The sequence below is a fragment of the Nesoenas mayeri genome (genome assembly GCF_963082525.1).
Source record: "Nesoenas mayeri genome assembly, chromosome: 17".
NCBI classification, from domain to species: Eukaryota; Metazoa; Chordata; class Aves; order Columbiformes; family Columbidae; genus Nesoenas; species Nesoenas mayeri.
Genome location: NC_137565.1, coordinates 1,871,891 through 1,883,113, shown reverse-complemented (window position 1 = coordinate 1,883,113; position 11,223 = coordinate 1,871,891). Strand labels below are relative to the sequence as shown.

The 11,223-nt window shown below is 44.3% G+C and overlaps 1 protein-coding gene across 1 annotated transcript; it reads left to right on the top strand.

The window, feature by feature from the left end:
* The first annotated feature begins 2,726 nt into the window (after positions 1-2,726).
* RAN (RAN, member RAS oncogene family) lies at positions 2,727-7,772 on the top strand. Its single transcript, XM_080355564.1, has 7 exons — positions 2,727-2,818; positions 3,658-3,700; positions 5,026-5,110; positions 5,202-5,327; positions 6,350-6,537; positions 7,079-7,249; positions 7,359-7,772. Exons 2-7 carry the CDS (start codon positions 3,665-3,667, stop codon positions 7,401-7,403), a joined length of 651 nt encoding a protein of 216 aa, XP_080211690.1. The 5' UTR covers positions 2,727-2,818; positions 3,658-3,664; the 3' UTR covers positions 7,404-7,772.
* The last annotated feature ends 3,451 nt before the right edge of the window (positions 7,773-11,223 follow it).

The following is an 11,223-nucleotide window of genomic DNA, read 5'->3' as shown; positions in this document are numbered from 1 at the left end:
AGTGGTGCCGTGTTCTTAGGTGCATGTTAAAAATCACCATTCAGACGATAGTCAATTACCTGTCATTATTGCTACCCCAGTTCTATCATATATAGAGTTGGCTACACGTTCATCAACTATACATTCTAAAAATGTTAATTTTGGATATGGAACATAATAGTGCATAGTCTTCCTCATGTATTTAAAGAATTTCAGTGCTGGATGGGAATTTAAAGATCCTGAATTAGCAATACAAGGTGCTTTAATTACAGTAAATTGCTGAATTTTTGTTCTCTGAAAAAAAAAATAAATACATGTACATCTGCCCTTCATCATAAATGCTGATTTTCCAAGCGTGTAGTCTCCATATGAAACCTGCAGTCAGACATGTTTTACTTGGTGAAAAATATGAATAAAGCTTGTCTTTTGAATACATATTTTGATTGAGCTTAGTTACTGTAATGGTCCATTTTACCCATTCTTGCTGAAAGTGACTAATTTCCTCTTCAGACCCTCTAGTGTAATTTCCTGTGTCTCCTGAGCCCCAGCGCACAGACCTGCGTCCCGCTCGAGCTACGTCCAGGGACATTTCCACAGTCACCGCTTTCACTGGCAAGTACAGTTATGTTCCTTTTCATTGCTTGCCTGGATATATTGTTGCCTTTTTTTACAGCTTACAAAATTATTTTGCTTCCTACTAATACAAAAGTTACATTCAGATATTCTCTTTAGCTCCGTGACTCTCTTTTGAACCATCCCCAGACACTCAAGCTGCCTTTTCCTTTTTGCTTTTCTCTACTTCAGCGAGTTGCTCAGTTTGTTCACAGATAACCTGAGTCAAGATAAAGGAAATGTAAAAATCTTATAAAAGTAATTATTCTGCTGACTACCTACTGGATATCCTTTGAACTCTAATCTTTTAGATAGTGATATAACACAGCTGATGAGTCCTTGGAAGTGTTTTGTTGCCTTTGCTGAATGGGCTTATCAGAAGCAAATGTTTTGCGGATCCATTGAACGTCTTATAGACGATGAAAAAACAGAGGATAAAAATTAGAATCCATGTAGTAATTTATCTCCATAACAATAAAATACATATTTGTTCAAATGCTATGATGGAGGAGTTTTTCATTAGAAATCGATTTTAATTATTCCACATTAATGTATCAGTATTATCCTTTTTTTGCAGGAAAAAAAGTAGTTTACTAATAAATCTGTAACAATATTGGTATATTTCTAAAGTATTGTAAAGTGTTCTATCCACAGTTACAGATTACCTTTTTTTATATTCTTAAAAACTTCCAAACCCCATTACCATCACTTTATGGGCGCCTATTTATAAACCCGTGCCTGTTTGTCAAGAACAGAGGTGGAATGCACAAGGGTTTTATAAAGAGACCATGTACTGAGAAAAATTCGAGTTACATATTCTGAAAAAATATCCTTCCTGACACCTAGAGGTGATCAGCAAAAATGCTAAAAAACCCCACAAACCCAACTCATCCAAAAAAGGGAAAGCAAGTTCAACATTTTTCCAGCAACCTTATGCAACATTTGGATTTGTGTTACACTAACAAACAAGAAAAAATTGCAGCAGAGTGCAGCCACTTTTGCAAAACTTTCTGTGTTGCCTCTAGGTCTGCAGAAAATGAACAAGAAATAAACTATGTTTGCATATATACCCTGCCATGAAATATTTTCTAGGTTTATTCAAGCCATAGTTAAAAAACCAAAACATTTGTTCTAAACTGTGGGGTGCACCAACAAACTTTATGCAGACCACCTGAAAACTGTTGACGTGTACCAGAGTGAAAAACAATCTGAGCCCTTAAGAATCAGTGTGAACCCTCAAAAGGTGGTATTTATAGACCTATGCAAAACATGTTCTTTGAAAGTTTGTGAACAACTTTGTCCTACTGAAGGTTGTACTTGAGAGCTTACAGAACTATTCTAAATCGAGTGTTTACAAAGCGACTTTTATTTTTAGTAGTGCACGCTGGTGAACGCAGACCAGCTTGGATGAAGAACTGAAAACAACAGTCATAAGGAAAGCTCTCCTGAACACAGCCGTCTTCACCTAACAGCTGTTCAATTAAATTCTCCTGCTGCTTTTCAAGCCTTCATTAAGCCACGCTGGAGGCAGTTTAATAGATTGTTTTACCCTTTGTCTCGGACACCACCTGACTGGTTCATGCCGCACTAAATCACTTCCTGATGCGGCTCCGGTGGCGCGCGCCCGCTCTCCCGGCTGTGGCGGGAGGATCGCTTGAGTCCCCCGGTTCGAGACCGCAGTGCGGCTGTTCGCGTTTGGTGCGGTGTGAATCCCCCCAGGGCTGGGAGCACCGCTGTGTAACTGAGGCTAGGAGAAGCTCCAGGGCTGAATGGAGACTGTGACCCCAGGGGTACCGCAGGCCTCAGCGGGCCGGAACCTGCTGCGGCTGGGGCCGGGGGCACCCCGTGTAACTGGACAGAGAGGAGCAGGAAGGACGCTATGAATCCCGGGGGGGCACAGCGCGCCAGAACGTGCTGCGGCCGGCAACGCTCCCTGCGCACCCTCCCGCCCACGCCACAAAGGAGCCGCTCCCTTTTACCGAACGGGGTTCCATCTCTCCAGGCTGCCGCTTCCCGCGGGGGGCAGAGCCGCGCCGCCCGGCCCCGCACACCGGCCCGCGCTGCGGCGGAGCCCGCGCCGCTCTCCCGCCCGGCCTGCCCACGTGACGGCCGGCCCCGCCCCTCCCCACGGCCGCGCGGCGTCGCTGTCCGGGTATTTGAACCGCGCTTCCGCCATCTTCCCAGCGCCCAGTCACCGAGCGGAGCGCCGCGGAGGAGCCTCGGAAAGGTGACGGGGTCGGGGTGGTCTCCTCTTCCTTGCGGGAGCGGGTGGAGGGGAAGCGTGGCCGCTTTAAAAGCGCGAGCGGTGAGGATGGCGGCTGCCGTTGGCCGCCGCCTCGGAGCGGGGTGGGAGATGGGCCGGGCTGCGGCGAGGCTGGGCCTGCTGAGCTGTGATGCCGGACTTGTGCGGCGCCTTCTCTGCCTTCAGCCCTCGCGGTGGGGAGGTGGAAGGATAGGAGCCGCGCTCTGCTCCGTCCCCGGTAAAAGGGCGAGCGGAGCTGAGGAGAAGCGGAGCGGAGGAGAGAGAGGCGGAGTGGGGCCTCCAACGGCCCGCGGCCGCGGGGGGAGGGGAAACGGCGCGCGCTGCTCAGTCATGGTGGCTCATGGCGGGGGGGGCCGGGGAGCGGCCGAGGCCCGGCCGGGGGAGCACTCCGCTCGGGCCCCCCGGAGGACTCGCTCCGGGCTCTCCCGGTCAGGAGGTGGGTACTCATGAGGGACGGGACGCTGGTTTTGGGCGGGCTGGGGTGGGGCGCTTTCTGCGGAGCGGGCCTGCAGCCTGCCTTTCCCGCCTGCCCTTCGGAGCCCGCGGCTCGTGCGTCCCTCTGCAGGCCCGAAAGCCAGAGGGGCAGCGGCGGTCGCGCTGCCGTTAACGGGGTCCGGGGGTGGGCGGGGAGGGAGCGCCGCCATTAGCGCGCGCGCTCCCGCCGCGTGTGGGAGACGTGGAGGCGCTTCCGGCCCCGTGGATGGGCCCGGGGCCACGCGCCCCCTAACGGGCGGGGGGGCGGCCTGGGCCCGGAGCGGCGCTCCCGCTGCGGGCCCATCTCACGTGCTGCCATTTCCCTGCAGACCCAGCATGGCCGCCCAAGGAGAGCCACAAGTGCAGTTTAAGGTAAGGAGCGCTTTGTGTTCGGTTATTGCCCCCCGCTCCCCCTTGTTCGTTTCTTTTCCTTCAGTAGAAAAGTGGCAGGAGTGACTCTGGAGTGCCGGTGTGGATGGTAGGTTTGAAGTGCTGGTGTATCCTTAATGGTGCAGTTACTTCTATTGTATTGTTGCGTACAACTTGTACAAAAAGATTCTGTTGAACTGCATCAGTCTGATGCTATTTGTAGTTTAGTGTAAGAAATTTTGGTCATGCTTTGCCTACAGAATGACTTTTAAACTTCAGAAGTGATTTTCACAGCAACAAGCAAAAGTACTCAGCCTGTTTTCTGATGTGTATTAATTTTCTAGGGATGAAAAAACGTTTCAGAACAGAATTTTTGGTGTTTTGCATTTTTTTTTGTAATCTTAACAGCCAGTCCTTAAGGCTGCTCCATGAAAGTTCATGGAATGTTACTTGTGTTTCTTACAATACTTGGCTAGATTATTCCAGTTATTAATAGTGCAGTTGTTTGGGTTTCTGTTGGTTTTTTGCTTGCATGTAATTGTAAGTGGGTTTCTCCAGTTTGGGTGCTTAAATGAGTGCTTCTCTAAATAGGGGCACAGTCGGGTTGAAAGCCCTAAATACTTGTAGTTCAGTCACTTGTAATTAACTAGAACCATATTCACAGTGCATTGTAGTTTTCAGGAACGAGATGAGCCTGGCTGGAGTTATAACGTGGTACACTTAACAAATCGGGTCCAAGTGCAGTGAGTCACTTCATGGGGAATTCAGTCTTTTGTTTAGACCATCTTGTAGGACTAAGGTCTTTGTAGTAATAAATAGTATTTACACTAAAGTGACTAATAATGTCTGTGGTTGGTCAATATGGGGTTAATTTCTACGCTGCCAGGACATCCGGGTATTCTGTACCATATCCGGTCTCCCTTTTTGGGCTCTTTCCGGTCCAAGGCAGGTGGAGCAGTGGCTCCACTCCTGTGGGCCATGTGGTTTCTTTTCCTTCTGGTATTTGGGGTGCAAGTGGCGATGCAGAGCAAGGGAGGGGGGAAGGTACCTACCACGCAGCACTGTTTGCCCATCATCTTTGTAGGTTCCTTTGCCATTGCTGTTAACTGCTTGTTCATTTTTCTTTTTTCTCCTTGCTTCCACGTTAAATTTTTTATCCCAACCCATGAGTTTTTGCCTTTGTTTGTTTGATTAATTCTCCATCCCTCTGGGAGCAGGGAAGGGATGAGTGAGCAGCACATGGTTTCAGCTGCTGGCTAGGGGGACCTGGTCTAGACTATGACATGTCTCCAGAACATTCTGACCTGTTTGCCTTTATCTGTCAACAGCTTGTCCTGGTTGGTGATGGTGGCACTGGTAAAACAACATTTGTAAAACGTCATTTGACTGGTGAATTTGAAAAGAAGTATGTAGGTATGTCTCAAAAAATATTTGAGAACTAATGTTACAACTAGAACTGCAATTCATGACTTGCTAATTGCACTGCTTGTTCTTTTTACTATAGCAACGCTGGGTGTTGAAGTTCATCCTCTGGTGTTCCATACTAACAGAGGCCCTATTAAATTTAACGTATGGGACACAGCTGGTCAAGAAAAGTTTGGTGGCCTGCGAGATGGCTACTACATCCAAGGTAAGATTTGTTATAGATGGGAATGTTTTGTACCTCTTACAGTTGAGTCATTTGTGTTGGCTGCTCTGAAAGTTCTCAGTGTGTCTTGATGAGATCGTTTCTAGGTCTTCAGACTCTTAATGTAGATAATTTCCTTTGCTAGACAACTTGTGCTGAAGTAGGAATAGTCTAAAATTTTGTTTCAGTATGCTCTTGCAGGGTTTGGTATTAATGAAAAGTAATGATGCACCTTAAATGGCAAGATATTGCTGATGAAATTCAGTGGTTAAGAAGTGAAACTATGTGCTTCAATTGGTACAGATTTGTATGTGTATTAATATACCATGCTGAGGCAAGGACTTGGAACACGCAAACTAAGATTTTTAGAGACAATGTTGAATTTGTGCATCTCCATGCTAGAATCTAGTTGTCTTGCTAAAGAAGTTCTCACATTGTCCCTTCTGCTTGGCCAGGCTCTATTCTGTGTGTACTTCAGTCACCTGCATATCTTTAACATTTTGGTGGTGATTATTAGAGTTTGATATAATTGCTTTTGCTTTAGAAGTATCAGGACTGAGCCAAGCCCCAGTGTTCTTTGAAAAACTGCTCTTGACAAAGACATCCTGAGATGTGGACTACAAGCTCCCAGCCTACCTGAAAGCATCAGTAGGGTGTCTGAGATTAGTGAAATAGGTGTCAACTAATTTCTGTCAAATATTTATGTATATCAAGGTTGACTTTTATAATTCTTGTATATTCTCATACAATGCAGCACTGAGTGGGAGAGTTGCATTGATAAAACTAGCTGCATTTAAAGACTGGGCACTAAAGAAGTGAGATGATGTGGTCATGGGCTGAGTTCTGTGGACTTGTGTATTGAACTTGTTAACAGAACATGGCATCTCAGAACTTTGAAGCTGAGAGGGAAAAGCTGATTCGGATGCTTAACCCTAATCTGGAATTTCTGTTGGTGCCTCTTTTCTGTCCTACCTTTAAACAAGTGCGTATTCTCCTAATGTAACTTCTGACTTCTTTTCTTGCAGCTCAGTGTGCCATTATAATGTTTGATGTAACATCAAGAGTTACTTACAAGAATGTACCTAATTGGCACAGAGATCTGGTACGAGTATGTGAAAACATCCCTATAGTGTTGTGTGGCAACAAAGTGGATATTAAGGACAGAAAAGTCAAAGCGAAATCCATTGTCTTCCACAGGAAGAAGAATCTCCAGGTGTGTTGACGTGAGTTTGTAGGAATGGGATTTGTTGAGTCTGCCTGCAGTTGAGTTCTGTGCAGTAATCCTATGTTTTGCCTCTGTGGTTACAGGCTGTAGTATTTCAATATGGGAAGGGGGGGGAAGTGACGGTCTTAAAGATGGTCATCAGTGTCTTGAGCAGAAGCTATGATAAGCTCCTGAAGAGCTTGTGTGCATTTGGCTTTCACTGCTCAGAATCTTATCAGATGACACAGAAGTGAGACTAAAGTAGATCAGGTCACAGGAAAAAGATAGATGTACCATTGCCTCCCAGAAGTTCCATCTTTGATCAGACTGGATACCTTTTCAGTAACCAACTTCTGCCTATTTGCCTGGAACTGTGTGTTTATAGACACTTGGATCATAACTGGTTTTGAGAGCATAAACAGAAGTCATGTGGTCAAAAAGAATACTAAGGTAGAAGCACAGCTGATGATGTGCATGTCAGTCTTGGTTTGCCCTAGATATCAGTTAGAGGTGTCTTTCTAAATAATATATACTATGTACTTTTTTGCAGTATTACGACATTTCAGCTAAGAGTAACTACAACTTTGAGAAGCCTTTCCTCTGGCTTGCTAGAAAGCTAATTGGAGATCCTAACTTGGAATTTGTTGCCATGCCTGCTCTTGCACCACCTGAAGTTGTTATGGACCCAGCACTGGCAGCACAGTATGAGCAAGACTTACAGGTAAGTGAAAAAGGGCACACGGGTGAAATAATGGCCTGATAACTACTGTTTAGACTCCTGGGGCAAATAATGGAAGAGCAGTTGTTAAAGTGTAGCTTCTCTGTTGCAGATTGCTCAGACTACTGCACTGCCAGATGAAGATGATGACCTGTGAGGGATGAAGCTGGAGCCCAGCGTCAGAAGTCTAGTTTTATAGGCAACTGTCCTGTGATGTCAGTGGTGCAGCGTGTTTGCCACTTTATTATCTAGCTGAACAGAACATGTGCTTAATCTTTGGGATGCTGAAAGAGATGAATGGGCTTCGGAGTGAATGTGGCAGTTTAAAAAAATAAAAAAACACAAAACAAAATGAAAACCTAAAACACTTCATATTTTGGACCTGCATATTTAGCTGTTTTTTGGACTACAATTACTTCCCCTTTTGAGTTTCAAATATAAGACTGCTGCAGTCACCTCAGAGTGTTAAGTGGTAAATCTTGTTTCTGTCATTCCGATTCTTTTTTGTTTAGGTAATAAAGTTGTATTTCAAGTATCTCTAAGCAAGTGAACTTCATGCATTGTTAGGAAAACTCTTCCAAGTGTCTTCTGTTCTTCTGTTGAGGCTGATACTTGGTTGTCTCCTGCATTTCTCGTTCTCTGTTCTCCTTTTCCCTCCTGCTTCTGATGTTGTGCTCCTCTCGCTAAGAGCTAGCAGTTAACCTTCCCTTGTTTTCCTGAAGCATAGAACTGAGGCACCTGAGGAAAGCTGAACTAACCAACTGCCAGATAAAACTAAAGCAGTGAATGCTTGACTGGTAAGTGTGACTGGATTGACATTCCCATCCAAACAGGAATATTTGTGGTCTGCAGGGAGTCTTGGGAGGCAGGTGTGTAGTTCAGCTTGTGTATGCTACCATTAGATACAGTTTCCTCAACTCTTTTATGTTCTACAATATGCCTTCACAGAGCTCTCTACTTTCAGTAGCCAGAAACAAATGGTCTCTGGATCTGTAAGGTGACTTAAAAGCTGTATCTTTGCATGAAACATCGTTCAGTAGAGCTAGATTGAATAAACTAAGCATCTTAAAATCCACTAGAAAACAGCTGTATTGTGAGCTAAGGAGCTCTTGCCTACAAAACAGTATATTAACTGAAACCACATCTATATGAATATCTAGACTTTACTGTAACTGCACCAAGTTCTTAATTTGAAACTCTATAGCTTATGACAGCACAAATGGTGGAAAATGTCAACTCTTAACACTATCTTGTAGAGATGAATCTTGGTTAATATTAGTACTGCTAGTAAACAAAACTAAGTTTGAGATACCATTTTTCAGTAGTGTTTGAGTACATGGAGCCTGGAACTCTTCAGTTTTTGTATTTTTGGTTTCTTAATAAAGTGGAGCATTTCATTTATTCCTTTTAACTCGGATGTTTGTGTACATAACTATTTGAATATTTAACTATTCAGCCATTCTGGTACATGGTAGCAAGAAGTGTGGACAATGATTACTGGTTCTGCGATGCTGTTGGAAAGGAGCAATGTTCAAGTTAGTGCAAGTTGCAGTTATGTGGATTTTGGTGTGGTTGGTTTTCTTGTGTATTTCTTTAGCTAGTCAATGAGAAGTTGAGTTGTCACTTAGGACCTGAAACTCAAAAATAAGGAACATCATACACTTTGTAAAAAAACAACTGCCTTAACAGCCCATTCAAGCTTCTTGCATCATCTTGCTTTAACTTCACATTGTAGGTTCTTGCCTGTAGTGTTTACTAATTTACCTGTGCCTATCTTGGTTAATACTGCTGGCTTAACCGTCTGCTGCTGCGTTACTAGGTGTGGTAGCTTTTTTGTCTTCAAGCTGTCTCACTTCTGAAAAGGCACTACCTAAAAAAGGCAAGTTGATACAGAAAACGCTGGTGGCTCTGCAGTATGGATTTGCCTTCAGAAGAAACAGCAGCACTGAAGTTACATTGTTTTGTTGTGTGTCCTTTTCACGATTTGCATACTGCACACAGGTACTGCGCTTAGTGTGAATCATTACCAAATGGCTGCAGAGATTTATGAAAAAAGTAGCTGTTTAAAGTAGTAAAACTGCTCTGAGCTTTACTTTGTAATCTTTGGTCTCACTTCCAAGACTGCAATAACTCCCTTGTGAAGTAGGCAGCTATGCTAGTCCTGCTGTAATCTGGACTTGAAATGGTTTTGGAGTGAATTAGGTCCGCTTGGTGCAGCACTGTACTTTGTCACATTTAGTCCCCGTTAATTTTTTATTATAAATAATGCAGGTAGCCTTTAATATGTGTGTGCAGATTCCTCAGTTGATGTTCCTCAACTATAACACTCCTAAGGAAATTTTTACTAGTTTGTTTTAGGTGAAATGAAATTCTACCTATTAAATAATGAGGAAAATAAAACTTGCCCTCTAAGAGCCTCTGTGCTTAACAGTCGCATCAGTCTGTTAGAGCTCTGCCGTTATCAGGACTGAAGTGGTGAGGCTGGAATCCCCTCCTGCAGTACCTGCTCTGTCCTACACTTGGCTGCTGTGTGGTTAGTTCTGCCTTGGCTTTCCTAAAGCAGAGATCCCTGGTTTGATTGAATCCTTCCCAGGATTGGTGGTGCTGGTCACTGTCTCACCTGAACTTTGGCAGCTGTTGACTGTGTCCTGCTGTAGCAGGATTGACTGCAATGTCTTGCAAATGACTCCAAAACTCAAGCTGTTGCTGTGATCAGTTTGTTTCCACATTGGTGCATTAATTTATGGGCTGGTTTTGTGTCTGTATGTTGATTTCTGTGCTCACCTGGAAAGTTTCCCATAATATTTTTCCTAGCACAAGCTGCTCTTTGAGCATCCCATGGAGGAGTTCTCACTCACAGGTGTCCTGTAACACTTTAGAACATCTCTGCAAGTGGCCAAAATTGGGAAACGTTTTTGGCTGGGGTCTTGTGCTCAGAGAACAGTGATGACTCTGCTGTCCTCAGCCTGTGGCTTCTTTGAACACTTGGGTCACAGCCCTGCTGAGCCTCCCTTGCCCTTGGCCTTGTTTGTAGCTGTCCTTATGGTGCAAGCTGCTGCCTTTCGAGCAAGGAGGGCAGAAAAAGACCAATTCCTCTGTGCTTTAGAGCTTGCTTGGCTGCCTGGCAAATAATGTGATGTTAAACTTGGAATATCTTTATGATTGAAAGGGAGGATTAATATGATAACCAGTTTAACAGACTTTGTGGGACAAACTGATGAGCCAAACCATAGACTACATATCTGGTTACTGAATATTTGTAGGAATGTTGAAACAAGGCATGTTATTTATACCAAGGCTCTAGCACAGGGCCTAAATCATCTTACGTTACAGACTGGAGTGCACAAATACTTATAACTGGGTTGTGTGGGTAACAAGGACTGAAAAGGGCAGTTAGAACAAAAACTGAGTGTGAAGTTACATGGGCATGAACAGGAAGCTCATAAGGTGGTTGTGGTCAGTAAAATCAGAAAGCAAAGGTTGGAGCAGTGTCTTTCTGTCACAGTTGTCCAGGTGACAATCCCTGGTTATGTTTGCAGTGCTGGGATCTTTTCTGCCATAGCTATCTGAGTCTCCTGCACAAAGTGTTAAGCTAAAGATAGCGAATCAAGTGACAAATATAAATGGTTCTTTGCTCTGGGCTTCTGTTTCAGGTGAGAGTTTGCATGGGCCATGGGCCAGTACCACACACTGTTTATTCTTTTTTCTCCTTCCTAGTCCCTATTGCTGCTTCACAAGCTTTTCACCACACAAAACCAGCGGTAACTTGCTTTTTCATGTCTTGGGGAGGGAAGCCATGTGTGTTTTGCTTATACCGAGAATATAAAAATGTTAACTTTCCCATCAGGCCTTTTTTTTTATGGATTACACCATTTAAAAAAGTTGTTAAAATTTCCAGCTCTCAGGTTGTGTTTGCAGCGCAAGGATTTAGCGAGAGAGCTCTGTTTGCATTTATAAACAAAGAGATGCGTCATGAT

What these genes read in the sequence shown, in the direction of transcription:
- RAN (XM_080355564.1), top strand. Translation starts at nt 3,665, where the DNA reads ATGGCCGCCCAAGGAGAGCCACAAGTGCAGTTTAAG. An exon ending in AGCCACAAGTGCAGTTTAAG is followed by an intron (nt 3,701 to 5,025) that starts GTAAGGAGCGCT and finishes ATCTGTCAACAG; the next exon opens with CTTGTCCTGGTTGGTGATGG. An exon ending in ACAGGAAGAAGAATCTCCAG is followed by an intron (nt 6,538 to 7,078) that starts GTGTGTTGACGT and finishes ACTTTTTTGCAG; the next exon opens with TATTACGACATTTCAGCTAA.